General features: G+C 42.6%; 1 protein-coding gene across 2 annotated transcripts; it reads left to right on the top strand.

Annotated features, from left to right (window-relative positions):
* Positions 1–63: 63 nt before the first annotated feature.
* Positions 64–27,674, top strand: MAML1 (mastermind like transcriptional coactivator 1). 2 transcript variants are annotated; one of them, XM_048860781.2, is made up of 5 exons: positions 64–811; positions 11,492–12,910; positions 17,247–17,507; positions 21,300–21,411; positions 24,826–27,674. In XM_048860781.2, exons 1-5 carry the CDS (start codon positions 437–439, stop codon positions 25,812–25,814), a joined length of 3,156 nt encoding a protein of 1,051 aa, XP_048716738.2. In that variant the 5' UTR covers positions 64–436; the 3' UTR covers positions 25,815–27,674. The 2 variants fall into 2 exon arrangements, with proteins under 2 accessions (XP_048716738.2, XP_048716736.2); XM_048860779.2 differs by having other exon boundaries at positions 11,489–12,910.

Here is a 27,674-nt window from a genome sequence, read left to right as displayed (position 1 = left end):
GTGACGTCAGACACCACCCAGGAAGCTCCGCCTATTTATTCTGAACTCGGCTCTTAAGGGGAAAAGCAATTTCAAGATGGCGGCCGCGCAGCTAACAATGGGGAGTCGGGGGCTTGGGCCTGAGCGGGGCGGCCGCCGCGCCTGAGGGGAAGTGGAGCGGGCTCCGGCCGGGCAGGACTGAGGAGGCGGGGGCGGCGGCGGGCCGAAGGAGGAAGTGGGGTGCGGGGAACGGAGTCGGGCCGGGCCGGGCCCGAGAGAGAAGGAAGTGGGGGGTGGGCGAGGCCTGAGGGGAACCCGAGTGGGAGGGGGCGAGGCCTGAGGGCTGCTCGGATAGGGTCCGAGGGGAGCCCCGGTCTCTCCCCCGTCGGTGTCCTGGCCATGGTGGGGTCGGCGTGAGGAGCCGGTGAACGGCGGCGGCCCCCTCGGTCCCCGGCCCATGGTGCTGCCCCCCTGCCCCATGGCGGAGTTCGTGGTGCCGCGGCACAGCGCGGTGATGGAGCGGCTCCGCCGGCGCATAGAGCTGTGCCGGCGGCACCACAGCGCCTGCGAGTCCCGCTACCAGGCCGTGTCCCCAGAGCGCCTGGAGCTGGAGCGCCAACAGACCTTCGCTTTGCACCAGCGCTGCCTGCAGGCCAAGGCCAAGCGGGCCGGGAAGCACCGCCAGCCTCCCCCGGCGCCGCCGCCGCCGCCCGCCGCTCCTCCTCCTCCTCCTGCTGGGGTTGCGAGCAACGCCGACAGGACCGGAGCCAACGGCCTCGACACTGATGCCGCGAGCAGCGAGCAGCACGGCCGCAGCAGCACCTTGATCGCGGTAAGGAGCAGCTCGTTCCCGAGCGGGCCCCGAGGTCGGGGTGGACGAGAGCGTGCCCAGCTGGCCCAGCTACTTCCCTGTCCAGGCTGGGAGAGGAGAGGAACCCTCCAACCTTTCTAGCGTTGGAATCGTGGCCCATACTGGCAGGAGGTAGTCTTACATTGCTAGGTCCCTGTGCAGTCCCTACTGAAACTTGGTGGTTGGGTAGTCCTGCCCTGCCTGCCATCCTCCTGCATTGACAGCGCATGCAGAAGCGGCCAGCAACGGATATGGAAGGGACAGGAGTAACTTCCATTTAGAAGAATCACAGATGTTTTAGCAGCTTAGAATTGTGCTCCAGGTAGCCTGGTTATTTGTGGTTCTGGCAAATTGACTCTATAGTTGTCTCTGCAGGAGCAACCTGGGTCGTACTTGTTCTGTGACTGTTTTCATAATTGTATTGGAAGTGAACAAGAAGGGAGATGGAAGCTGTCAGGCACTGGTCAGCGGTTCTAGTTGGTTGATAAAGACGGTTCTTACTAACTAGACGCTTTCTGCTTTTCAAAATAGTGACATCCATTAATGGTACACCACACTGCAAAGAACTAAGTGAAGTGGTACTAAAAAGGCAGCTCGTTATTTGCCACTTTTTCTGCTGGATTTGAGCTAATATTGGCCAATACAGTGATCCCACTCCACCCATTTAAAAATGGCTTGATTTTCAGAAGGATAGCCTCTCTCTTCTCACTAGCACTATTGGTTGTGACTGTGCACTGTAAAATAATATTTTATGTGCATCAGTATAGTGGTGGTTAATTTGTTCTGGGCTCTTTAAGGTGGTCTGTATGATGGGGCCAAGGAACAGGGAAATGCAGTGTAGCAGAACAACTTTTAAAAAGTGACCCAGTGTCTTCATAAAAAAGTAAAGTTTCTAAACTGTACCCAAAGTCCATCATAAAACTATTATCCTGAGCTCCTTTCAAGATGCCTCTTGGCATTAATTGGGTACCTTTCCAGTTATGTGCATATTTAACGTCACTTTATTATGTAAGATAAATGGCTTGGAGGAGTATTCACCAGGACCCATTTATAGATGGTTGATTGAAGTCACAGCCAAAAGCAGTAGTCAGAAAGTTGTCTTTAACTTGCCTTTGGGATTTGGAAGTGAATTCTCCAAGGGTAAAATCTGGCATGTTGGAAGTATCAGTGAGCTGTTTAATGCTTTTATTTATTTTATTTTATTTTATTTATAACAAACAAACAAAACCTTTTGTGTCATGCAGGTCACGCTGAAGTTGTGGAATGCAGTGTAGTTTGTTTGGTTTCCTGAGCACTGATCAAATCTAGATAGAAAAAGATAGAAAAAGAGGACCTGATTCACCATTTTTTTTTTTTTACACCTTGTATAATGACTTATCCAAGTGAAAAAAGGATGTAAAATGCTATCAAATCAGAAATGTCTAGTCGCACCAATGGTAGCATTTTATGCTCACTGTGTACAGGAGTATATGACTACATAAGACAAGAAGAATCAGTCACAATGAATTAGCCTTTAGTATGACTATGATTACAAACTTGCATTTTTCATGGTTCTAGTGTGACCGACAAGTATCACTTGAGTGAATCGTTATTTTATCTCATAAGTGGTGGGGACACATGTCTTTCTGATGATTCCTTTGGATCTTTGTGTATACCTTGCCCCTTCTGAAGGAAAAAATCCTTATGATTGAGTCAAAAACTTCACACAGTAGAAGAGGAGAAAAATCCTTGAAAGAAGGAACAATTTGTACTTTCTTAATGAGAATATCTATATCACTTCAGGGAGACTTTGCTTAGCAGGCTGGGTCTTGAATGAAGATTTTGTGGTGGAACTCAGGATTTAAATGCCTGTGTTGTTGATCATAAAATTAAGGCTTCTGCTTGCTTTGCATCTGGACTTTAAGGATTCACCCTTGTGGCTCGTTCAGTTCATTAGATAATATAGATTAACATACTGAATCCACTTGCTTAGCACACTTCTTCATACTGAACCTCTGAAAAAATGTCTTGATTCACTGCTGACATTTGTTTTAAGTTGCTCTGTATGTGGATTTCATCTCATTAGCTTGCATTATAATGAGGACTCTAAATTCCCCCAAAACAGTGTGGTTTTGAAGTGCACTGCGCATCTGGGGAAGCTCTTCTTGTACAGGAAGCTGCCTCCAACTGTTGATTTACACTACAGAGGAGGCCTTTAGTGTATGAATGACTGTTCCTTGTGCTGGCCTGTTGCTTCTTTCCTAGTATACATGAGTGTAAGATAAGTTGCTGCTAGGGCTTCATCTTGATACTTTGTTTTAGTTGAATTACTAAGTAATCCAACTATATAACCATCTCTTTGTGTATGTTGCTTATTTCAGTTCTTTGGTGTAATCTGTACCACTTTAACCCAGATCCTGATGTTTCACCACCAAATATCAAAATTGAGCATGCTGTGTGTGGGAGGGGGTGGAGTATTGTCTGGAATGTTCACTAAACCTTTGGTTTCACAATAAAATTATTTTGTGTTAAAATATCTTGGGCATGTTCCTTTCAAAATAATGTATGTTAAGCCATTAACCAGGTAATACACCAGCCAATGCAGCTGCTGAGCTACATGGAACTTTTTTGAAAGAGATCCATATAAAACATTTTCTAGAAAGCTTTGCTCTGTATAGTGCTATTTTCATTTAAAGCTAATGAAACATTGATGTTGGTCTTAAAAAAAAAAAAAAAAAAAAAAGCCACACATAATAAAAACGCAGGTGAGCTGCCAAGCTGTATAGCATCTGATGACCTATAATGAAAGGACATTTCTGAACAGCTGTATTTATTTGCTTGTGAATTCCAAGATGCTGTGTGTACTCGACAACAGTTCAGAATAGTAAAAGGGGAGCAATGGGAGCACCTTCGTTTCTTTTTTGGTATTTTATGTGGTGGTGATCCCCACATGGGACAAAGTTAGAAGTCAAGTGCTTTGTCCGATAGTTATTTCTTTATCTGGTTTCAGGGTCTAAAACAATCTTGGGGCATAAACAGAAATGTGGGTCACTTTAATCCTTTGTTTGTTTGCCAGGATGAATATGCTGTGATACAGAAATACTTCTAGCTGAGGGTGTGTGCTACCTAAGCTTGTCCTCCAGTTTAAAAAAAAAAAAAAAGGAAAACCATGCTTAGTTTCCTCTTTTCCTTCATGTGAGGCTTTTTTAAGGTTTTAAAATTTCCTTTAAATAGAAACATCAGATTTCCATTTCAGTCTTAACTATTTTCTGCCTTATGAAGGCAAGTGTTAGTATTTTGATAACTGGGTGTCCCTCATGCTAATCCTGTGTTTCAGAAACCTAGACATTATAGGTCATATAGCACACCTCCTCTTTTCCTAATTTCCAGTCTAGGACTGCTGCTTTCAGTTTCTTCCAGTGTTTTAAGGTAAACTTCCTTGTAAATGTCTATAGTCTGTGTGTGGTGGTGGTGGGGTTTCTTCCATTTCCCTAAAAAGACTTTAAAGTAGACTCAAAATCTCACTATTAGGAAGTTTCTTCCTGATATAGATTTGGGAAGAATTCAAAGATTTGGATTTTTATCTCCACTGCTTATTTCATGTTGTGCTCTCCTAGCCAGGAGACCAACCATCATTAAACAGACCTGCTTACACATTTCTTATGACTTGCTGTCATCAGCGAACAGCTGTTGTACAGGTGATTTACTTTTTCTAGTCTTGCCTCAAAACCTAGAATTGTATTTCTACAGTGGCCAGGAAAGCGCAGTTTGATTGTCTGTTATGGGAAAGATTCTTGTTAAATCTTAAAATCACACAATATAGTCTTTCGCAGCTGAGCAGTTAGTTGGGTGTGATATGAAGAGATGTTGTTACACTTAAAATGACCTCTCTGCTCTGTTTAGCCCCAGTGAAGTAAAGGTGTCCTAGATTAGAGCTCTGTGTGGGATTATTTTTTTTAATCCTGCTCCTGTCCTGCCCTGCAATACCCGTTCCCACTTGCTCCTGCATTGTTTCCTGCATTTTTATCCCACTCCCACCTGCAAAAACCTAGATTCTGCAATGGGACAGATTCCCCCATGCTACTACAAACAACAAGCCCCAGAATGGTCAGTTAATATATTGTGTGTATATATAAATAAATAGAATTCAGACACAAATTTTACCACTAAAAGAATAAAATAAATCTTGCTTAAACATGTTAAAAAAACAACAACTTTAACTCCTGTTATAATAGACATCAAATCTTTCTATGCCTTGCTTAAATTTAAATATTAAAACCTTTATTTTAAAAAAAGAAAAACTTGCTTTACATTGCTGAAATTCTATTTATGACAAACCGAGAGATTGTGTTTTCCTGCAAATTACCACAGTGTATGCAGTATTTTTTTTTTTCTGTTCACAAGAAGGTACATTTTACCTGCTCCTATGGCAGTGGGTCCTCCAGGACTTACGGGATCCAAGTCACACTGCAGGGCTCTATTGCAGGTAAAAGATGAAGAGTTTTAAGCAAAAATAAGATTGACACAAAGTAAAATAAAGTGAGGGAAACTGTATCTGTGTCCTGACTTTCAGGTCTAGAGTAGTAGCAGAAAATAAATGAAGTATTGTCTGGGTTGGACTAGCAAGGGTTCCTACCAGTGTTACCTCTAATTTTTGACAGGCTGTGTGCACAAAAAATTGCTTCTGTGCAAATTTTTGTGTGCGTGGTGTTTCGCCATGTGCACGGGGTTTAGGATCTGTGCGCGCATGCGCACAGTTTAGAGGGAACAGTGGTGCCTAGTGTTGCACTTTGACTTATTTGAAAACTTTTTTTGGGGGGGGACTGCATTAGCTGTGTGTATGGATGTCAGAAATGTGTGTTAATTATTTTTTTGGCCCCAAAATAGCAAAATATGACTAATTCTGCAATACTCTACTATAACAGTGTAGTGCTGTCTCACCATAATTACACCATTGCCATCGTCTGCTGACAAGTCTGATAGTTTGTTGCCAAACAACTCAAGCAGGTTTTTTGTCTGCTTTTTCTTGGCACAAGTTATTGCGGTGTGCTTAAAACACTTTTTTATTGGATTGCTAAGGCCTGCAGTGGTGTTTCCTAAACTGTAAAGAACTGGGAGTGATCAGTGCTGCTGAAGTTCAACTTAGGTGGAGAACCTAGCATTGCTGCTTAAAGCATAGAGGTTTTGATTCAGCAGAACAGTTCCTGTAGCAGAAGCTGCCTTTTGTGAATAATACAGGTGCTTACATTTTTATACATACACATCTGTAGCTGTTCTTCACTACAGCATGCTGCCTCCCAAACATACACATTTTTTGGAATGAAAGTAAAAGTCAAATTAAAATTAGTCCAGTGTTGTGGTTCTCTGACAGCCTGGTAAGCATTCCAGGGTATGGGAACAGATTTGGTAATAAAATGCTTTCTTTGAAAGAAGCAGAACATAGTTATAAAAGCTGTTTATATTTCAGTCATCAAAGTGAGTAGAGAAATTCCTAATGTATGGTATTAACAAGAAAATCATTTTAAATACTCTGTATTTACTCCCAGACCATGACCTCTGATAATGCATCTATTTCCTCCTCACGAGGTTACCTCTTGGGTAAGATTCAGCCATTGCCCAAGCAGACAGGGACTGTCTTATTATATGTTTGTACAGGGCCTAGCACAATGAGACTCTGATCTCAGCTGGAGCTTGTAGGCATTACTAAAATAGTAATACTTCTAAAAATATTTATCAGTTGTTCATAACCTTGGTTTGGCACAGGGAGATAAACACTTACTTATTTCTTAGAGCATGCTTATTACTAACTTGTTGATTTGGGGCAAAACTACATTGTATTTTTTCTAGATCAGTACATCAGTACATTTTCTAGATCAGATTTTTTTCTAGATCTAGGATTGCTGACTATACACACATCAGATACACAAAATAAACACACAAAACCCACAAATTTGTATTAACCTTCAAGTTATAATACTCAATATTAGTATAACAAAGTACAGAATTTTCAAAAATAGGATTTGACTGTCCCTTTAATACCTAATGTAGTTAGGTAAGGAGACTGTCCCTACTATTTTGAAATTACTGTTAAATGTGAGAGCCACACTTTATTTCTAGTCTCCAACTTAATAATGTTGAAGTAAAGCTGATCTACATAAGGGATGCCAATTTGAAATCTAAACAGTTTCAAATAATGATTAAAAGTCAGGTACTACAGTGGGTTTCTGCTAATTTTTGTGACTTTTGCAATAACATTTTCCTGTTTTAAAAAACGCATTTTCTCTGTTGCTGTGACAGACATGGACAAACAGGAAACTGAGTATATATGGCAAATACTATCAAATGTGCGAGGTACATAAACTGAAGAAAGAGGAGTATTTTTCTTAAATCTTTTTGCTGAATAACCCGATGTGATACTTCCAACAATAGTACATAAAATTCGTTCAGCCAGAAGAGAATTTTTTCTCCTCACCATAAGTGATGCTGTTCTAAAGATTTGATCTCTGCAGATGGATGTGTAACGGGTGGGTTTCCAACTCTTCCTACTTCTAGAGTCCTGAGGCCCTCCCAGTTGTCCTTATTTGATTTCTCCATTAGTTTATGATCACCATTCCCCTGAAGGCACTATATACTAGTAGTCTACTTTCCTAGGAGGGCTTGATGAGCCTTGCTTCATTGAAGCTAAACTGATGGGTTAAAGCCTTGTCCATGCTTTTCCTGTTGGCTGTGAGGTTGCTGCAATGGTGCAAACTCCTAATGTAGATGCAGCACACCAATGTGTAAAGTGACGTGCTTGCAGTGGTACAAAAATGCCATTGTAGGTAAGGCCTAAGTCAGTTTAAAGGGGGAGAGAAATCAGACTTAGAAATCCAACTCTGGTCTCATGTGAATGGGAAAACACTGGTTCATATTGTTTTATTGATTAAATCAGTGGTCCCCAAACTTTTCCTCTTGTGCACCCTCCTCCCCTCCCCCGACTAGCCAGTAATGGAATCCATCCACAATGGCATCCCCCCTCTGTTACAACACAGTTGGTTCAGCAGAGGTGATTGGGCTGAAGGTGGAGCTGGGGGAGGATAAGGAATGAGGGCAGAACTGGCTTGAGGGTGGAACTGCGGCTGGGGCCAGAGCAGGGTGGCACTCCCTCCCCCACTCCCTGTGGGGGCTGTCCAGGCCCTGCTGCCTGTGTCGTCCCCCGCCCCCCACCCCAAATTTTCCTCTGCACGCCCCCTAGGGAGGTGCGCCTCACAGTTTGGAGATCACTGGATTAAATGGATTGATTGTGCTATGAACAACTAGCAAGAGCAGCATGCCAAAAGGCCACTGCACTTAACATGATGACAATGGCCAACATACCTAAACAGTCTAAACGTCTTTTCTTACACACCAGCAAACAGTGTTTCTATTCCTTTTGGGCTTTCATCTTAATAGAACAGGATTTTCTTGCTTCAAGATCTTTGATTGGGCTGCTGATTGTTCATGGAGTTTGTTGACTGACTCATAACTCTCAGCTGCCAGGATTTTGTGAACTGGCTGTACTTGGAACTGCACCCAAGTAGCATAGGTCTTGTCACTGTACTTTGATTTGGCAAACATGTCATTTTCTACTCGGCAGAATGCAAGACCTGATATGTGGAAAATTTTGTTTAGTCTTCCCTTTAGAAAGGAGATTACTCACCTTTGTCTTGTGGGGTATCTATCAGGCGACTATCCAACTTTATGAATTGGGAGGACTTTGGTTTTCATTACTACTTTTAACCTTCAAAGGCACAAATATTGACATACAGAAAAAAAGGCTTTTGGCTGTTGGAAACTTTTGTAGCTATGTCTTGTCATTGGGGAAATCCATATATCCAAATGCACTCTTGGTTTCTTTAGAAGTAAAAAATAAACCAGCAAGAAGATGAAGTCAGTTAATAGCTTGTTATAAGCCCAAACCCAGTGTCTTGCTAACAGATCTCTCTCGGGCTTAAACTTTGTGCATTGATGCCAACAATAACAAATATGTAGGCAATTTTTTCTGCAGCATCTGTACAGGATGCTGTATACAGGCCCAGATGTCTTTAGAATGTCCTCTGACTTTGATAAGGGTAAGCAAGATGTTAAGTATCTTGATGAATTCTTAAGAATCAACTTACTGCACATACACACTCTTAGTAATATTATGAAAGGTAAGTTTTTGTTTTTAAACTTACTCCACTTTGGAGCAAAGATGCAAGTACACCTTGAGGTGAAAAAGTGTTTTTTCTTGGACTGCCTCCATGATTGTTCCTTTTTGTGGTCAGATATCTGAGCACTAACAAAATCATTTTAACACTAGTATGCTTTCAAATGAATTGGAAGTTTCTAAAGTTTGAGGAGATACTATGAAAGATGTAAGGTATATGTTCTTAACATAAAAATTTGCTCCAACTATCGGAAGAATATGTTCAGTATTAAAAGTTCAATTACCGCTTTTGGGTTTCAGCTCTTTCTGGAGATACATACATGTGAGTATTGAGGGAGTGGTGTCTAATGGTTTAAAGCAAAGGAGGATCCTATTTCGGATCTGAGCCACTGACTCACTATGTGACCATGGGCAAGTTACTCAACCACCGTGTGCTTCAATTATCCCAGTTGGGAAACTGACTAAACAACAGGAAACATGCTGAAAGGCAAATATTGCATCTGTACTGTGCTTCTTGGTCAATTAAGTACGAAAAACAAAATGAAAGCAGAGCCAGCAGCATTTTCTAAAAAACCCAGATTTTTATCAAATGTATGTTTTTGTTTTCTTTATAGCAAGGCTTGAAAAATTTACCCAACACTTCCTAGCCTAAGCTGTAAGCCTGCTCTTCAAGCCAAAATACACCAGTATCTCATGCTCATCCTCCAGCCTTACCCATTTGTGCCTAGTCTCCCAGTGGTCAGATACCTCTCCCAGCCATTCTTAGGCTAGGGCTGGAAGATCCTGGTCTCCTGCTAGTTGAATTCTGTTCTTCATATTAGAACATAGATCACCTCATCCATGCAGACATTAAAATAATCAGTGTTGCCTCCTAAAATCAATTGATACTTGGCTACCATTTTGATCTATTAACTAATGCTGCTATCCCTAAATCAGCATATGTTTCCTCCCAGATATGTTATGTAACTCCTTTCCTCACACCTCCCCCCAACCCCCAAAACAATTTTTATTGACTCTGCTTGAGTGGTGGGAGACTGAGATTTCCCTCCTCATTATCTGGGCTCATCCTACTCAAGAACAGGGAGGAGAAGACTGAGTAGGGAGGCTCCATTTAGTGTATTTAAAAAAAACCAGACTTTTTTCTACCATATCAGAGAGCTCTTGTTTGGCTGACACCAGATAGAGGTCTCTTGTGGGGATTCCGCAGCCATCCTTACTTAAGGCGGTGTGTAGGGGTCGTCGTCATCCCGGATGACGGGGTGATAGCAGAAGCCTCCCAGCTCCAAACAGACAGCGCTCTGCTGTTGCAGTGTGTTTACACTAGGAGTTTGCATATAATATCCCAGTGTAGATGGCATTTATATTTTTAAATGAAGCTTTGTTTCTGAACAAGGTGATGCTTCTGCTGGGAAGGATTCCTGTTCACCCTTGGTGTGCGCAGGAGACTTTTCAAGCCTTGTTTAGCGTCATTGCTCGCAAGCTTAGAGATCAAGTGCTGCCATAGGAGATAAGATGAACGGAGGGTCCCAAGCTTTTGTAATGACAAGGCTGACTAGATCTGATGCTGTTCCCTCTACTTGCTTCTAGATGGCACTATGAAATAAGAGAACTTGCATGTACAGTCCGATGAGACAAGCTAGCTATATAGGGTTAGTAATAAGGTGTTGGGTTTATCCATGGTGGTAGTATGTATGCTAGGGAATTAAATCCTCTGGGAAGAAAATGTCACTCAAATTCATCCCAGTGTGATATAGGAACACTGATCAGTGTGCTTTGAATCGTTTTTAGATAAGCATGAGTCATGAAGGTATTAATAGAGGGGTCAGTGTTCACACTAAACAAAACAATATGATTTGTGTACAAAGAATTTACAATGATGAGCTATTTACCTTAGCATATAAATGAGGCCACTATATAAATGGCTGCCTAAGAGCATAGCCAGACCTTCTCTCACCCCAAATACTTCTCTTACAGTTATCTATACAACACATCTCATCCAAAAAAATAAAAATAAAACTTTAACATGTATCAGTATGTTGGATTTCTGAAGAGGGAAAGGTTTAATAATTTCTATACACAATTTTTTCTCCATTGTCTCTTAGGTTTTAAATTCTTTAGCTTTTTTGCTTCCGTTGTTCAAAGCAGGAAGTTATGATTTAAGACAATTTTAAAGGTCTAATCTAACAGTCTTTCTTGAGCAGAAGATTTCCTTAGGAAGATGGCTTGCAAAAGAGGTTGTTCGTGGCAGAGGAAAGACCTCTCTTCCATTTTTGTAAGCTGCTCTTGTGTTCAAGAGTTGTTGTGTTCAGCATATCTTGAAGTACTGAGTAAAATTGGTTGGTTCAGAAACATTCATTCATTATGAAGTGTGCCATTATAGCAGAAACTTTAGCTTTTGGATGTTTGAGGGTGGAAAGAGCTGGACTAGCTATTGATATGGTAGGAGATAATGGTCATGTTGTAGTAAAACATATAAAACTAAAACACTTAAAATTGGCTTCTTTTTTTTTCAGCAGCTCCATGAGACGGTGAAAAGAAAACTTGATAGTGCTGCTTCCCCTCAGAATGGAGATCAACAGAATGGGTATGGGGATATGTTTTCTGTGTCCAAGAAATTACGTCGTGAAGATGGTCTTGGTGGGGTAAGTGGCTCCTCCAACGGCGTACCTCCTTTATCCCCACTACACCAACTTGACAAGAAATCTTCCAGTGGCGATACCTTACAGCTCAATGGAAAGCATTCAATGGGACTGGATAGCATCAATAAAAAGTGTCTTCCAGATGCTAACCTTCAGCTGAATGGACGTAGTGATGCTGATGACTCATTTCCTTTGGGTTTGAACAAAGAGCTCAAGCAAGAGCCAGTGGATGACCTTCCTTGTATGATTGCTGGAGCAGGCGGTTCTATATCTCAGAACAACTTGATGCCCGATCTTAATCTTAATGAGCAGGAATGGAAGGAGCTCATTGATGAACTTAATAGATCAGTGCCTGATGAAGACATGAAGGATCTATTTAATGAAGACTTTGAGGAGAAGAAGGATGCAGATTCTTCAAATTCAACTGCACAAACTCCATTGCCACAAGACATTAACATAAAGACTGAATTTTCCCCAGCAGCGTTTGAGCAGGAACAGCAGATGGGGTCTCCACAAGTCAGATCCACTTCTTCAGGTCCAACATTCATTGGAGCCTCCTCTGTACCTGTTAGTGCTGCTTCTCCAGCAGTTGGGGGCTCTCAGACTATGTTCCAGTCTTCCAGTCAGCCAGTGACTGAAAATCCTAACCAGTCCATGATGCAGGCATCAAACCAGTCTCAAAATGTTCAAAGGCCTCTACCAAATGTATTATTATCTGGACAGGGCACAGGAAATGCCAAAGAAATGTCCTCTGCTCACCAACTTCAACAGATAGCTGCTAAGCAAAAAAGAGACCAGATGTTGCAGAACCAGCAGCAGGCTTCACAAGTCCACCAAACCAGTCAGATGTCCAGCTGGCAGCAGTCTGGACCTTCTCATAGTCCACTGGGTGTCCCCTACACAATGGACAATCCCACCAGCCCTTCAGTTTACCAACAGGACTTCAATAACCAGAAACTCATAATTCCTAGTATGGCAAACAAGAGTTCTCCCAGGAGTGGAGGCAATTACCATGTGAATATGTTGAGTCATCAGCCAAACAGCCTGAACCAGAACTCTGTAAATAGCCAAGGCTCCATGCTAGATTATGGCAACACAAAACCTCTTTCACATTACAAAGCAGAGTGTGAGCAAGGAGTTACAGTACCTGGCCAGAACAAGACACCTATGTTGGCATATCTGCAGCAACGCCAGCAACCGCCACTGCCTCATATGAGTGAAGAACAAAATGGGATGTTCCTGATGAAGCAGAAATCTGGAAATATTGCCTATAGACCTCTAGTACCACACAGCCAGGTAAATGTTATGGGCTGTTATCATTGTGAAGTAATAGATCTTGGAGTGCTGAGTGGGTAGGACTAGATCCAATTATTAGTTGCAATTATTTGGAAATACAGTTTACTGAATATCCTAATTTTCCATTCTAAAACAAGCAAAACCAAGACACGACCAAGGAAAAAGCATCTAGAAATAACCAAATTTTTCCTTGAGTATATTGTCTAATAGCTAGGCTGGTAAGATATATTTCCAACTTAATACACCATGTGGAAACCAAATTCCTTAATATAAAAATCACTACAAAGTATTCAAGTATCTTTATGAATAAACATTTATCTAAAATACTTTCTTGTGTAAAACTTAAAAATAATTCTCAAAGAAACCTTACTTTTCCTTTCAATCAATGTCTCCTCTTCTCGGGTGACTTGTTTGAAGACCTCCTTCCTTCTTGACTCCTGAGGGTGTTGCGGCTCATATGAATAGTTGGGGCCATTGGGAGAACAAATGGACTGTGTTTTAAGTGAAATCCCAAGGCTGATTATCTTAAATCTTAGATGTTGGAGAGGTTCGTATCCTCTCCCTTCCTCCATGCCCCCTCTGGTGGAAATTAACAGTGGTAACATTTGTCTACCTGAGGCAGTATTATTCCTGGGAGAATTCTGTGCCGATGTGCAATGCAGAATTTGCACAGAATTAATGTTGTGCTCAAATTTCCTTTTTCCCTCGCAAATATGGACTGCAGAGCTGCTGGCTGCCACTAGGGGTTGTTGGACCCAGCAGAGCACCCAGCTCTCAAATAGAAGATGTTGCTATGGGGGAGGAGGAGCTGGAGGATTCCCAGCAGCTGCAGGAACGAGGCACCATGCAGGAAACTGGGACCCAGCATCAGGCTATTTCTCCCTCACACTCTCTCTAACCCCAGAGCCCAGGGATTTGGAATGTGTCAGCTGGGGGGTGCCACGTGGCTGGGCTCTGGGGAAGAGAGGGGGGTGTGGGTGTCTGGACTGGGGGAGTGGGGAGAAATAAGAACTGGGTTGTTGTAGAGGGTTTCTTTAACTCTCTAACCCTGGGGGGAATTTTGTGTGTCTGTGTTGTTACATACCTAGTTGCTGACAGATATTTTGAAATAAGTTACCAAAATAATTGAAACTGCCATGATTATATAGTGTTTTGACAAATAAAATATGCAGAATTTTAAAATACTGTGCACAGAATTCTTAATTTTTTGGTGCAGAATTACCCCAGGACTACAAAATGCAGAATAAAAGGTGACCTGCAAAGGAAAAAAAGGCGTTATTGTCCTCTTGCTTTATGGTGTACTAATGCTTTTTCCGAAAAGGCTTGTTGTGCTTGTTTTACGTTAAAAATTCCTGACTTGTCTACCCTGTTATTCCTGGAAGACTGCAGAACTAATAGGATACAAATACACAAATGGTATCATAAGTACAAATCTGTGCAATTGAGGGTGACTTGTCAGAATATTTAAAACTGTGGTGTTTAACACCTAGAACACAAATGCTTGTTGAACAGTTGAGAGAAAAGATCTTTTTTAAAGATGTAAAAGCCTGTCCCTCCAGCTAAAGGCTGTTAGAACTCTTAGTCCAGGAGTATGGTCCTTCAAATCATGTCTTTCCTGTTTTTTGATTGAGGTAATCTTGATGCTTCTAAGGCAGGGGTAGGCAAACTACAGCTTGCGGGCCACATCCGGCCAGCTGGCTGTTTGAATTCGGCCCTTCAGCTCCTGCTGGGGAGCGGGGTCTGGGGATCTGTGCGGCTCCCGGAAGCAGCGGCATGTCTCCCCTCCAGCTCCTATGCTGAGAGCTGCAGGGTCAGTGCCTGCAGACAGGGCAGCGCGCAGCAGAGCGGCCTGGCCATGTCTCCGTGTAGGAGCTGGAGGGGAGACATGCTGCTGCTTCCAGGAGCTGCTTGAGGTAATTGGTGCCCAGAGTCTGCACCCCGAGCCACCCGCCCCTGCCCTCTGGAACCCTCGGTCCCAGCCCGCACCCTCCTGCACTCCAAACCCCTCATTCCCAGCCCCACCCAGAGCCTGGAGCCCAGCCCGGAGCCCCCTCCCACACTCTGAACTCCTCATTTCTGGCCCCACCCCGAAGCCTGCACCCCCAGCCAGAGCCCTCACTCCCTCCCACACCCCAACCCCAATTTCGTGACCATTCATGGCCCGCCATACAATTTCTATACGCAGATGTAGCCCTCGGGCCAAAATGTTTGCCCACCCCTGTTCTAAGGTAAAGACCAAGCAGAACGTTTTTTGTAAATCAGAGCTACTTTATGCTTCATAAAAAGCAAAGAAGGCATCATTCCAATTTTTTTCCTTTGCAAGTCACCTTCAACATAGCACTGATAAAATGGGAGGAAGTAACACCTCAACAGCTGTTTTTTCATGTTTGCTGACTTGGGGCGAATCCACATCCTAATGTGCGTTGAAATAACAAAAGAAGTTAATTAAAACAGACCTAGTTAATTTGCTGGCAGTTTGTGTAGACCAGCCCTTATACGCCGCAATACCAATTACTTTTGATTCACAGAATCTGATCAAACTGGGGAGTAGAGGAGCTGGCACCACACGTCAGTATCTGACATTTTAATTAAAAAAAAAAAAAATGGTGTGAAAAATACTATGATCAAGATTAAAGCTGGGGTTGGAAGATGTCCGCAGGTAACCATAGGAACTGCCAATACGATTTTTGATGTGGTTACCTGTAAAACTGTCAAAGCAGACTTAGTATTCGTCTTACTTCTCTGATATTGTTGCTATTTTATAGGTAGCACTTATGTTCATTCAAGTCTCCTAAAAGAGCAGAGTTTCACACTGCAGTTTTCAGCTACGTGGAGAAAATCCAAGAATATCAAACAGTAAATATTGGATGCTAAACTAAAGACCCAAACTTATCTCTGTACTGTTAGTCTGCTTTTTTGTTTTGTTTTGTTTTTTGTTTTTTTGGTCAGCTCTTCTAGAGATCGTCTAATGGCTCAGGACATTTAAAAATCATGCTTTTGGACTATACATTTTGGTGGAAAAAAAAAACTCTTCCCCCTCCCCTACTAAATACCACCAACTCCTTATTAACAATAGTTTTATCTGGTTAACAATAATTCAGTTGTACAATCAGAAATTGAAAGAAGTAGGATTACTGTAATATTTTTGTTGGTATCTGAAATTATACTTAGTAGATTCATACAATGTATCTCAAATTTGCTTTATGCAATCTTCATTTGAAATCCTGCCATCCAAGTAAATGTAGAAAGTTTTGTACTTCACACTAGTTGTGGTATGCTGCGAGTAATTAATGTTGAATTAATCAGAGATATGATGCCTAATCAAGGAAGCAGATGCCTAAGGTGGGGAGAGGATTATACTGGAAAGGCTATCTGCAGAATCAGGGGCTTAGTGGAGAATGCAAATACTTATATGAGTAGTGCTGTAGAATTCAATGGCACTAATAACATGTATAAATTCTTGCAGAATTGGTATCTTGTATTGCTTAATTTCATCCTATAGTTCCTGGTAGTTTACTAAATTAAATTAATCTCTGTGTGCCTGTAATAAATCCGACATTAAGGTTATTTGGGAATACAATTCAAAATGTTTCTTCATTTCAAAAGAAGGTTCTGGGAGCACAGATGCATGTTGTACTTAATGGTTTACAACTTGCTGTTGAAAACAGCACTGAAGTTCTGGAGGCTTGAATAAAGATTAATAGTTAGTCCACTACATGGATATTAGCAGGATGTCAGAGTGGTGATTTGTGGATTTTTTTCTTCCCTTCACCTTTCTATTAATGCCTGGCAGTGTGCTCCTAGCTGTGTAGAAGCATACATAGGGCCATTCATTTGCGTGAGGCGGGGGGAAGTGTTGTAAATAAGATTGACAGTGCAGTCTCCCTCCATGAATGTTGTGTAGCTCCAGATCTTCCTCTAATCACTTTATTCGTGCATGGCCCTTGCTACACATTTCTTCTTGGCCGCCTCGTGTTTCTTTTTGTTTCCCAGGTAGTTAATCTGGCATTGTCACAGGTTAAGCAGAAGCTTTATAGATTGAGAATTTAAAATATTTTGCTAGACTTGTTTTACACTCCATTTTTACACAGAACTTTATTAATCAACTGTGTGGAAACACAAAAATGGATATGGCTTGCCAAGTATCTATTTTCTTAGGGATATTGTTATGACTTGTGTCCTGTAAGAGATAAAGTAATAGTACTTTGCCATTTTCTAGTTATGTAATCATTTGTTATGAGTGATGATCTTGCTGACCTGAATATGTTCATATAGAGCTTGTAGATTCAGTAGTACCCAAGCCACTCCTATAACTGATGTTATTTATATTCTGCAGGATCAAAACCCTTCTCCCAGTGTTCCTCGTGTTCCTGTTTCTGTCCCAGGTCCTGGTGTTAGTGCTCAGGCTTCCAGTGTTTCCATGGCAGGTAATCATAACAACTCAGCCTATCTCAGCAATCAGCAGCAAGCCGTGGTAATGAAGCAACACCAGATGTTACTGGACCAGCAAAAGCAACAACAAAAGCATTTGCTGATGGAGCAACAGAAGCAGCAGTTCCTAATAGGGCAGAGGCAGCAACAACTGCTAGCTGAACAGGTAAGAACAGCCATACTGGGTCAGACCAATGGTCCGTCTAGTCCACTGTCCAGTCTTCTGACAGTGACCAATAACAGATGTTTCAGAGGAAATGAACAGAACAGGATAATTATTGAGTTATCCATCCCCTGTGGTCCACTCTCAGCCTCAGGCAGTTGGACGCTTAGGACACCCAAAGCATGAAATTGCATCCTTGATCATCTTGACTAATAGCCATTGATCAAGTTATTCTCTATGAACTTATCTAATTTTTTTTTTGAGCACAGTTATAGTTTGTCTTCACAACGTCTCCTGACATGAGGTCCCCTGGTTGACTGGGCATTGTATGAAGTAACACTCCTTTTCATAGAATCATAGAATATCAGGGTTGGAAGGGACCTCAGGAGGTCATCTAGTCCAACCCCCTGCTCAAAAGCAGGACCCATCCCCAATTAAATAATCCCAGCCAAGGCTTTGTCAAGCCTGACCTTAAAAACTTCTAAGGAAGGAGATTCCACCACCTCCCTAGGTAACGCATTCCAGTGTTTCACCACCCTCCTAGTGAAAAAGTTTTTCCTAATATCCAACCCTAAACCTCCCCCACTGCAACTTGAGACCATTACTCCTTGTCCTGTCCTCTTCCACCACTGAGAATAGTCTAGAACCATCCTCTCTGGAACTACCTCTCAGGTAGTTGAAAGCAGCCATCAAATCCCCCCTCATTCTTCTCTTCTGCAGACTAAACAATCCCAGTTCCCTCAGCCTCTCCTCATAAGTCATGTGTTCCAGACCCCTAATCATTTTTGTTGCCCTTTGCTGGACTCTCTCCAATTTATCCATATCCTTCTTGTAGTGTGGGGCCCAAAACTGGACACAGTACTCCAGATGAGGCCTCACCAATGTCGAATAGAGGGGGACGATCACATCCCTCGATCTGCTTGCTATGCCCCTACTTATACATCCCAAAATGCATTTTATTTTAAACCTGCTGCCAATTAATTTCTTTGGGTGACCCCTGGTTCTGGTGTTATGTGATGGGGTAAATAACACTTCCATGTTCGCTTTCTCCATACCATTCACAATTTGATAGACCTATATCATATCACCTCTTAGTCATTGCTTTTCCAAGCTGAAAAGTCCCCGTCTTTTTCATCTCTCCTAATATGGAAGTAGTTAAGCCGACAGGAGAGCTCTCTCCCATCAGCTTAGAGCAGCTACATTAAAGAGCTTACAGCAGCATTGGTGCAGCAGCGCTGCTTTAAACTCTCTACTGTAGCCATACCCTTAGTATCTGTTCCTTTAGCCATATTCCCACATTGGCACAGAGCTTGAAGAGTTTTTCTCCCTCACAGGAAGTCTGGCCCCTAAATAGGCATACATGCCCAACTACAGGCCTCAGTCCTGTACTCTTGCTGAAAGGCCTTCAGGGCAATACCTTTAAATGCTTACCTTTCGATGTGAGTCCTTTTTTTGTCCTTTCCTGTAAGCCTCTCCTCTGCCTCACTCCAGCTCTCTCAGCTTTGGAGCCGAGGTAGCTTTTTAGTATAGCCTGTCAGTTGCATGATCTGGGACTACAACTTACATCATTCCCTCCTAGAGACGGTCTCTCAGAATTCCCTGGCCATTCAAGACCAACCCTCCAGAAGAAAGGCCAGCGGTGCTTACTCTCAGATGTGCCTCTGACTGTGGCAGCACCCCTTTGGGTTTATGATCTTCAAAGAAAGCCTGAAAGGACTTTTTTTGTTGTTGTTTTTTAAAAATAATACCCTTCATTCCTTACCCCCCCACGTCCCCTGAATGTCAACTCTTGGTTCCCTGTTTTTACTGGTGGATTTGTTAGATGACTTTGATGTGGACTGGGAGCTTTCTCCACCAAATTGAAGAGGTAGGGTTGTTGAATCTTTAAGGGAGAGCTTTCCTCCAGCTGAGTTAATGGACTGTTAAAACCGTCTTAAATAGTGAATAACATCACTAGTATTAGTTCTCTATCATAGCTAGAGAACTAATAGGTTTCATGGTCTTTTAGGAAAACTGGGGTAGGCAGAGGCAGGAAAAATCTTTAAAAACAACCTTTCAGTCTTCTTGCTACATATTAAAAAGAAGAAAATTCACTTTTCTGTTTTGCTGGGCCCCTTTAAAATGAGACACATTGATAGTGGAGGAAGTTGGGTAAAAGTGCATCTTTTCCCTGTAGTGTTTTCAGAAATGTTACTGAAAATGGCTATTTACTGAATATTAGGGAGGCAAGGTGAGTGAGGTAATATCTTTTATTGGACCAACTTTTGTAGGTGTGTGTGAGAGAGAGAGAGAGGCTTTTGAGCTTACACAAAGGTCTTCTTCAGGCCTATTTACTGAATAGGCATTGATTGAAAGACTGACATTCCAGTTTTCCTAGCATCTGAGAGCATTTAGAGATGCATTGCAGCAACTTCTAATGCGTGTTTCTGTCATCCTGGCTTTCAGTTTGTGCATTTTTTTTCTGAGTTTATCACAATTCTGTCAACTGCTTTTACTAATCTGCTCTCCTGTCCTTTCCTCTTTTAAATAAAAATTATTGCACTTGACTCCTGTAAAGAGAGAGTATTCTTCTGGGTTGGCTATACAGTAACGCCTCGCTTAATGTTGTAGTTATGTTCCTGAAAAATGCAACTTTAAGTGAAACAATATTAAATGAATCCAGTTTCCCCATAAGAATTAATGTAAATGGGGGGAGTTAGGTTCCAGGGAAACTTTTTTCACCAAACAAAAAACCATATATTTTTAATTTATATTTTTATTTATAATATACATATATATGGGGTGTGTGTGTATATGTATGTATAAGTTTTAAACAAACAATTTAATACTGAGCCCTGTCGTGTCCCCACCTGCTCTATATGGAGAAGGAGTAAGCAGGGGGAGGGGTACACCCTGACATTAGCACCTCTCTCCCTCCCCCTATGTACAGCAATTTAATACTGTATACAGCAATGATGATTGTGAAGCTTGGTCGAGTATGGCTACATACTGCTAAATGATGAACTAGCATTCGGCTGAGCCGTAAAGGGTTAACTTGTTGTTAATGTAGCCTCACACTCTATAAGGCAACAGGAATGGAGCGAGGGGAGACAGAGAGACACACCCCTTTAAGAGAGATGAGATGCGCATTGCCCCTTTAAATATGCTGACACCACTCTAAGTACATTGCCTTTTTAAGTATATCAGGAAGTTGAGACAGCAGCTGCTGCCAGCAAGTTTTCTGTCCTGAGCCCTGTCGTGTCCCCACCTGCTCTATATGGAGAAGGAGTAAGCAGGGGGAGGGGGACACCCTGACATTAGCACCTCTCTCCCTCCCCCTATGCACAGCAAGCAGGAGGATCCCGGGAGCAGCTCCAAGGCAGAGGGCAGGAGCAGCACATGGCAGTGTGGGGAGGGACAACTGAACTGCTGGCAACTGATAGCCTGCTGGGCGGCTGCTGCACAGGGAACTTAGGGGAGCAGGGAGCTGATAGGGGGGCTGCTGGTTCACCCTGGTTCCAAGCCCCCACCAGCTAGCGCCAACAGGCTGCTCTTCCTGCAAGCAGTGGACAAAGCAAGTGGCTGCCAAACGACGTTATAAGAGAGGATTGCGCAACTTTAAATGAACATGTTCCCTAATTGATCAGCAACAAAACAACCTTAATTGGGATGACTTTAAGTGAGGAGTTACTGTATAACACTATTAAAGCCCCTATAGTTATCAGACCTCTGAACAAAGCATAGGTAGCTTTGAAGTCACCCTTGAAATTAAGTGTTGATTCTCTTTTTCTAACTCTTGTACTGAACCTTTCGTAGGAAAAGCGGCATCAACAAGAGCAGCAGCTCCAGCGGCACCTGACCCGACCACCCCCTCAATACCAAGATCAGGCACAGAACCCTTACCAGCAGCAGGTTGGACAGTTCACAGGTAAACAAACATGGGATTTGAATTAATAATGGTGAAAAGAGATTGCTCCTTGGGAATGAAAGTAGGGTGTCTTCAAAGTCCCTGGACTTCATAATTTGTTAATATTTTTTGTTCCCTTTTTTGTTACTCTTTAAATTGTTTTGATATATATTCTGACTTCAGTTGCTATTTAACAAAACTGCCTATCCCACATACATTAATTTAATGTTTTTATGCCAACTTAAGTATCCAACTCTTTAATACACCTCTAGGAATAAGTCTGTAGTGCTTGGATAAGGGATGGCATGAAAATTCTTAAATGTCTTTACATTTCCCCAAGGGTCCTTGGAGATCAAGTGACTTTCTCCTCCTTCCTCTTCCCATAGAGGCCCCAAATTATAGTTACCTTGCCTCCAATACATGAAGGATACAGCTCTTTCTGAAGCTGAATGTCATCGCTCCCTGTATTCATCACAGGGCCTCACAAGAAAAACACAAGAACGTTTTTTCCCCATTTAAGAGCCTGAATTTTTTTGCATCCACAGCACTCTTATCCCTGCTGATTTGAGTGAGGAATATGAGCTCTGATCCTCTGCATTTTAGGGTGATAGTCTGCATTTATTTGTGTGGGTGAGGGGTGGAACTCGCTACATCTTTTAGCATATTAATGGTGGTAGCAAGAAGGTGTAATTTCCAGTCAGGTGGAATAGCATAACTGATGTGAAAACATTGGAGGCCAGTCATCACCCATCTTTTTGTACTGGAAAGAGACTTCCCCTGCATTGGGGCAAGAAACTGCTTTGAGTATAAATATGTCTGCAGGTATTGGTCCACTCACTTTCTCTGGAGGTAAAAGAACTTTAAAAAAAAAAAAAAAAAAAGCGAATTTCATTCCTCCTCCTGCCCTGCTCTCCCCTCACCTCCAATATCCCCATTGAAGGGCAACTTCTTAATGTGGAAATATAAACAAGATACCATTATATTAACGATGCTGATGGATGGTAACCTGCAACATCTTAGTCAGTGATATGAAATGTGGCTTCTATGGCCAGGCAATTATTTTCCTCAAGATACGTAACAGAAGTAAGTTGATACAGGAGTAAGAGAGAAATCCTTGTACATCTATACCCGATAGGTATGTAGGATAGGTGATGAGTATTGTCCCTCAATCTGAGCTTTGCAGTACTCATTTTTCCCCACCACTACCACCAGAAATGCAGTGGTAGATCAGTTAGAAATACTGAGCGCATAACAATTTGCAAGAGTTACAGCATTGTTAAAAACACCATTGGTTTTACCCTATAGTCATGCTAACTATAGATATTTTATCACTGTTACATCCAGGCATATGTCCTCCCTCTTTGCTTATTAGCATGGCAAAAAATGGACTTCTGAACTTTTTTTGATGGTATATTTCACTGATAACTTGTTTAATGCTTTGAAAGCCTTACCATTCAAACTATCTATTTTTTTGCACTTGAGTTCAAAACATTCACCCCCAGCTTTTCTGGTAAGAGTGGCTGCCTCAGTTTAACAAATTTGAAAGAGGGACTCGGGCTCTTGGGACTCCTTTATATCTCATTGCAGAAAAGGCATTGGAACTATTTCTAGGCATTTTTTTCTGTACACTTTCTTATGTATTCCTCTTGTCTCTTTATATATTTTGGACTCAAACTGGGGGAGAGGGAGCTGTCATTCTGCATAAATGCTTTTAAGTAGAGTTAAAAAGAAGCTGCTGCCTTGGTGGTTTACTGATCATATTGCTTATTCCTGTGATTATCATGTTGATATCAGTCTTGCATGTTGACGCATAGTGAATGCTTCAGTACGAAAAAAAGGTACTCAAACTCAGATGTATTATCTGGTTTGAAAGTCCTAACATTCAAACTGAAACCGATAAAACAGATGCGTTATCAGTGAAAGAGATGATTTGGCATGTACCCTAATGATGAGTTAGACTTTTTGCATCCAGGCTAGATGAACAAGTTGGAGAGTCTGCCCTGCTTCTCAGCCTGATGCTATATTTCAGCATGTTGGCCCTCGTCTCCCAGTTTAGAGCTCTTCCACGGACATGACCTCTGATGTGAGGGACTTAGATCTTTATCTCATTAGCCCTGCAATAGGCACTTTGGGTCAGATTTTTAAAGGTCTTTAGGAGCCTAAAGATCCAAATAGGCTCCTAATGGGATTTTCAGAAGTGCCTCGATGCATAACTCCAATTGATTTCAATAAGAGATTCCTAGGTGCTTTTGAAAATCCCACTAGGCACCTGTCTGCATTTTTAGGAGCCTAAACACCTTTAAAAATCTGGCCCTTGTGATCTTGGTTTCTGCCTTTTCTAAAAGAAGTGGCATTCAAATTGCTGATGTTCTGTTATAATCACACCTGTGCATGTTGATCAGTAGTGAGCACTGACTTATGGGTAAGGCTACATTTTAGTCATGGGTATTTTTAGTAAAATTCATGGACAGGTCACAGGCAGTAAACAAAAATTCACGACTTGTGACTAGTCCATGACTTTTACTATATACCCCTAACTCAAACTTTGGGTGTGGGTGTGGGGGGGCTAGGGAAGGGCAGCCAGGGTGCTTGGAGGGAGCAGGAGGGCGGCAGTGCTCCCTATCTGGATCCTTGCCTAAACACTCCCCTCCCCCCCCCTCCAGCAGCAGAGTTTGGGTGTGGGAAGGGGCAGGGGGTTGGGGCACAGGATGGGGTGAGGCAGGCTCTGCGTGGTGCTTACCTGGGGGGCTCCCAGGAATAGGCGACATCCCCCTTGCTCAACTGCTTAGGCGGAGGCGTGGCTGCCTCTGCCTGCAGGCACCGTACCCGCAGTTCCCATTGGCCACACTTCCCAGCCAATGGGAGCTGCAAAGCCAGCACTCTGGACTGAGGCAGTATGCAGATCTGCCTGGCCATGCCTCTGCCTAGCAGCTGAGCGAGGGGGATATCACCGCTTCAGGGAGCCTCCTAGGTAAGCGCCACTCAGAGCCGGCCTCACCCTGTCCCGTGCCTCAACCCCCTACCTTCTCCCACACCCAAACTCTGCTGCTGCTGGAGGCATGGTGGCCTGAGACTGCCCCAGCCGCAGTCAGTGCAACTGGTGCAGGAGCTACCTGAGCTGCCCCTGAGCCAGGCGCACCGGCCGCTGCAGAAGTCACTGAAAGTCACGAAATCCATGACCAACCCGCAGCCTTACTTATGGGGAAGTAGTTGGAAGCTTCTTTACTGACATACCACAAGACTGATCATACAGGGGAAGTTGTAATATAGAACTTTCCCATTTATATTCCGTGTGTGTATATGTGTGTTGTTACAATTATATCTAGTTAAATGTATCTACTACATGTATGTGAAATAGCGTCTAAAGGTCTAGATAGGCTCTGGTTAAATTGAAATAAACATAGTTAACGTAGTAAATATTGCTGTGTATTACAGGGTCATCTCCAGCCATGACTGGGGTAAGTAACTTAGGACAGTCCAACTCCAGCAGTCCACGGATGTTTTCTCAGACCCAGAACATGATTCAGATTGGACCTGGACACAGCTCTGTTCCTCCTCTCCAATCAGGCTCCAGTCAGCAGGATCGAAGTGTGACTCAGTACACTAGTATGCAAAACATTCAGCGAGGGGGGCTGTACAGCATGACATCTGGTATGACACAAATGATTTCACAGCATGCAAATCAAAGTGCCAACGGACAACTACAAATGCAAAGGCAGCCCAGCTTGGGTCAGGGCACTCCTGTTCCTGCTGGGTATGGGCAGAGCACCCTGGGAAACCCAAGCATTTCTCAGCAGCACAATAAGGGGGCACTGAATCCAACTATAGCCAAGCCACAGATGGCAAGAGTGCCAGCAGCTATTGGCACCCAAAATCCATCTTGGCAACACCAAGGTATGCCTAATATGAATAACCAGACACAAGGAAGTGGTGGCTTAGGGTCATTTACTGCCAGCTCCACTTTCCACATGCAGCAAACTCACCTAAAGATGGCCAACCAGCAGTTTGCTCCAGGGATGCCTCAGGTAAGCCTAAGCACTGGCAGATCAATGGCCTCCATGAACTCTGCTGTCTCTGGGCAGATGTTGTCATCTTTAGGTGCACAGCAGAGGACAAACCCACCTACACAACAGCAGGTACCCTCGCAACAAGTCTTGCCTAGCATGAGCCAGGCCGTTCCAGATCTGACCGCTTTTGGCCAGAATCCAAATCAGCAACTGCCCAATAGAGCCAATCTGCACTGTACCCAAGGTTACTCAGTGAGGACCACCAGTCAGGAGCTGCCTTTTGCCTACAGTGGTCAATCAGGCAATAATGGACTACAGAGCTTGACTGGTGACACAGATCTGATAGACTCTTTGCTGAAAAACAGGACTTCAGAGGAATGGATGAATGACTTGGATGAGTTGTTAGGAACTCATTAAAATGGGGCTTGAGGGTTTTCTACTCTTATTTTTTTTTAATTTCATGAAATATAAACTACACTTTGGACCAAAAACCTGTGGCATTGAAGAGACTTGCAGGCATTAGAGGTAAATGGTTGGGAAATGGACTGGAGCCGCTTCCCAACAGGCTTCGACACATAATGGTGCACCAAGCAGGTCTGCAATGACAATGCGTTTATTTTTGTGGCATCTGTGGTGCACATTTGAACAGGTCAGGCAAATTTGTGTGCATCCCAGTCAGCCCTTCAGAAATCTCACTTGCAGTGTTTTGAAACTTAGGTTTTTAATTATTTAAAAATAAACAAAAATCCACAACAATGGTGCAGAAAGAAAGCAAATAAAATGGCAAGTATTTTGTGTTTAGGGCTTATTCTCCTGCAGCTAATACTTGAGTTGATTCTTGTTCCCAGCTTGGCATGCCATTAGCTACAGTATTGCCCTACCAAATATTTTACTTCATTTTTGCCGGAGGAGAGGATGTGCACCTCAGTACATTTGCAAAACATTCTTTATTTTGAGTCAGTTCTTTTTTCCCACCAGTGAAGTGTGTGCCTGTACTCTCAACAAGCAAGTGGTATTTCACAATAATATTTACCGCATTTTTTTCTGAATGCTGGTGATAGATGAAAGAAAGTGTTAAAACCTGGCCAGCTGGCCTAGGTTAGTGACTTCCTTAATGGATTGTGGACTCCCAAGCTCCAGTTTTCACTCTGTTGTGGAGGGACAGAGTTCTTGGCTTTTATCTTGCTCAGTTTATAGAGGGACTTTCTTATGGGAGAACTTTTCAAATATATCCGACTTAAACATAAACCAATTTAATTTGCACATTTCATCATAACTCATTTCCAAACTTAGCTGTGTTTAAATGTGGGCTTTGCCCCATCACAGCTCATCTTGTTTTACTGTTTGTTTCTGCAGTGTATTCCTAATGTGGAATTTGTGAGATGAGTCTTCTCCAAAACTAAATACAGTAATGCGATAAGCACAAGATTTTGTCACTTTAGGATCAAGTGCATAAAAGCAGCACTGGGCTGAGAAGTGGAAAGTCCTTACTAAAATGTAAATATCTGCAAGTAATAGCACAGGGAGCCTGGAAAAATACTAACCTTGTTTCAAGGTTGCTCCAATGTGAAAATCTCCCACTTTCACAAACTGGCGGGGAGGGAGGGAGTATTTAGTTAGATCAGGGGTTCTCAAACTAGCAGTCAGGACCCCTCAGGGGATTGTGAGATTATTACATGGGGGGTTGCGAGCTGTCAGCCTCCACCCCAAGACCCACTTTGCCTCCAGCATTTGTAAGGGTGTTAAATATATTAAAAAATGTTGTTTTTAATTTATAAGGGGGGTTGCACTCAGAGGCTTGCTATGTGAAAGGGGTCACCAGTACAAAAATTTGAGAACCACTGAGTTAGATAATCTTTCTGTGAACAGGTGGATTGCCTTCTCTAATCTAACTTAAAGCAGAAGCCCACAGAGACTGTTCATCCTCACCCGGATGTGTTAGGGTCAGTCTCACACAGGGTACGAAAAGCAATGAGAGCAGTCAATGTTCTAAAGTCCTTAACTTGCTACCAAATATTCCCCTCTCACCAACAAACCACCTTGCCTTAACTTTTAATTTAAAATGGAAATAAAGTTTATTTGTTTTAGCTGCACAAATACCTCTTTCCCTCCAAGCCCTATTTAAAAAAAATAGCGGGCCAACTTTTTTCCATTTTTGTAAAGCTCCTTAAAATTTTCCAGCATTATGATGAAAAGGATTTCCTTCAACACAGACTCGTATCTTCAGGAGCCTTTCTGCACTGCAGAAGCATGGGGAGATTTTAAGCTTTTTTTGGG

Source organism: Caretta caretta, chromosome 8, assembly GCF_965140235.1.
Source record: "Caretta caretta isolate rCarCar2 chromosome 8, rCarCar1.hap1, whole genome shotgun sequence".
Classification (NCBI taxonomy): Eukaryota; Metazoa; Chordata; order Testudines; family Cheloniidae; genus Caretta; species Caretta caretta.
Note: the sequence above shows the minus strand (reverse complement) of the source record. Positions and strands in the feature narration are given on the sequence as shown.

What these genes read in the sequence shown, in the direction of transcription:
- MAML1 (XM_048860779.2), top strand. Translation starts at nt 437, where the DNA reads ATGGTGCTGCCCCCCTGCCCCATGGCGGAGTTCGTGGTGCCGCGGCAC. An exon ending in GCAGCAGCACCTTGATCGCG is followed by an intron (nt 812 to 11,488) that starts GTAAGGAGCAGC and finishes TTTTTTTTTCAG; the next exon opens with CAGCTCCATGAGACGGTGAA. An exon ending in GCAGGTTGGACAGTTCACAG is followed by an intron (nt 21,412 to 24,825) that starts GTAAACAAACAT and finishes TGTGTATTACAG; the next exon opens with GGTCATCTCCAGCCATGACT.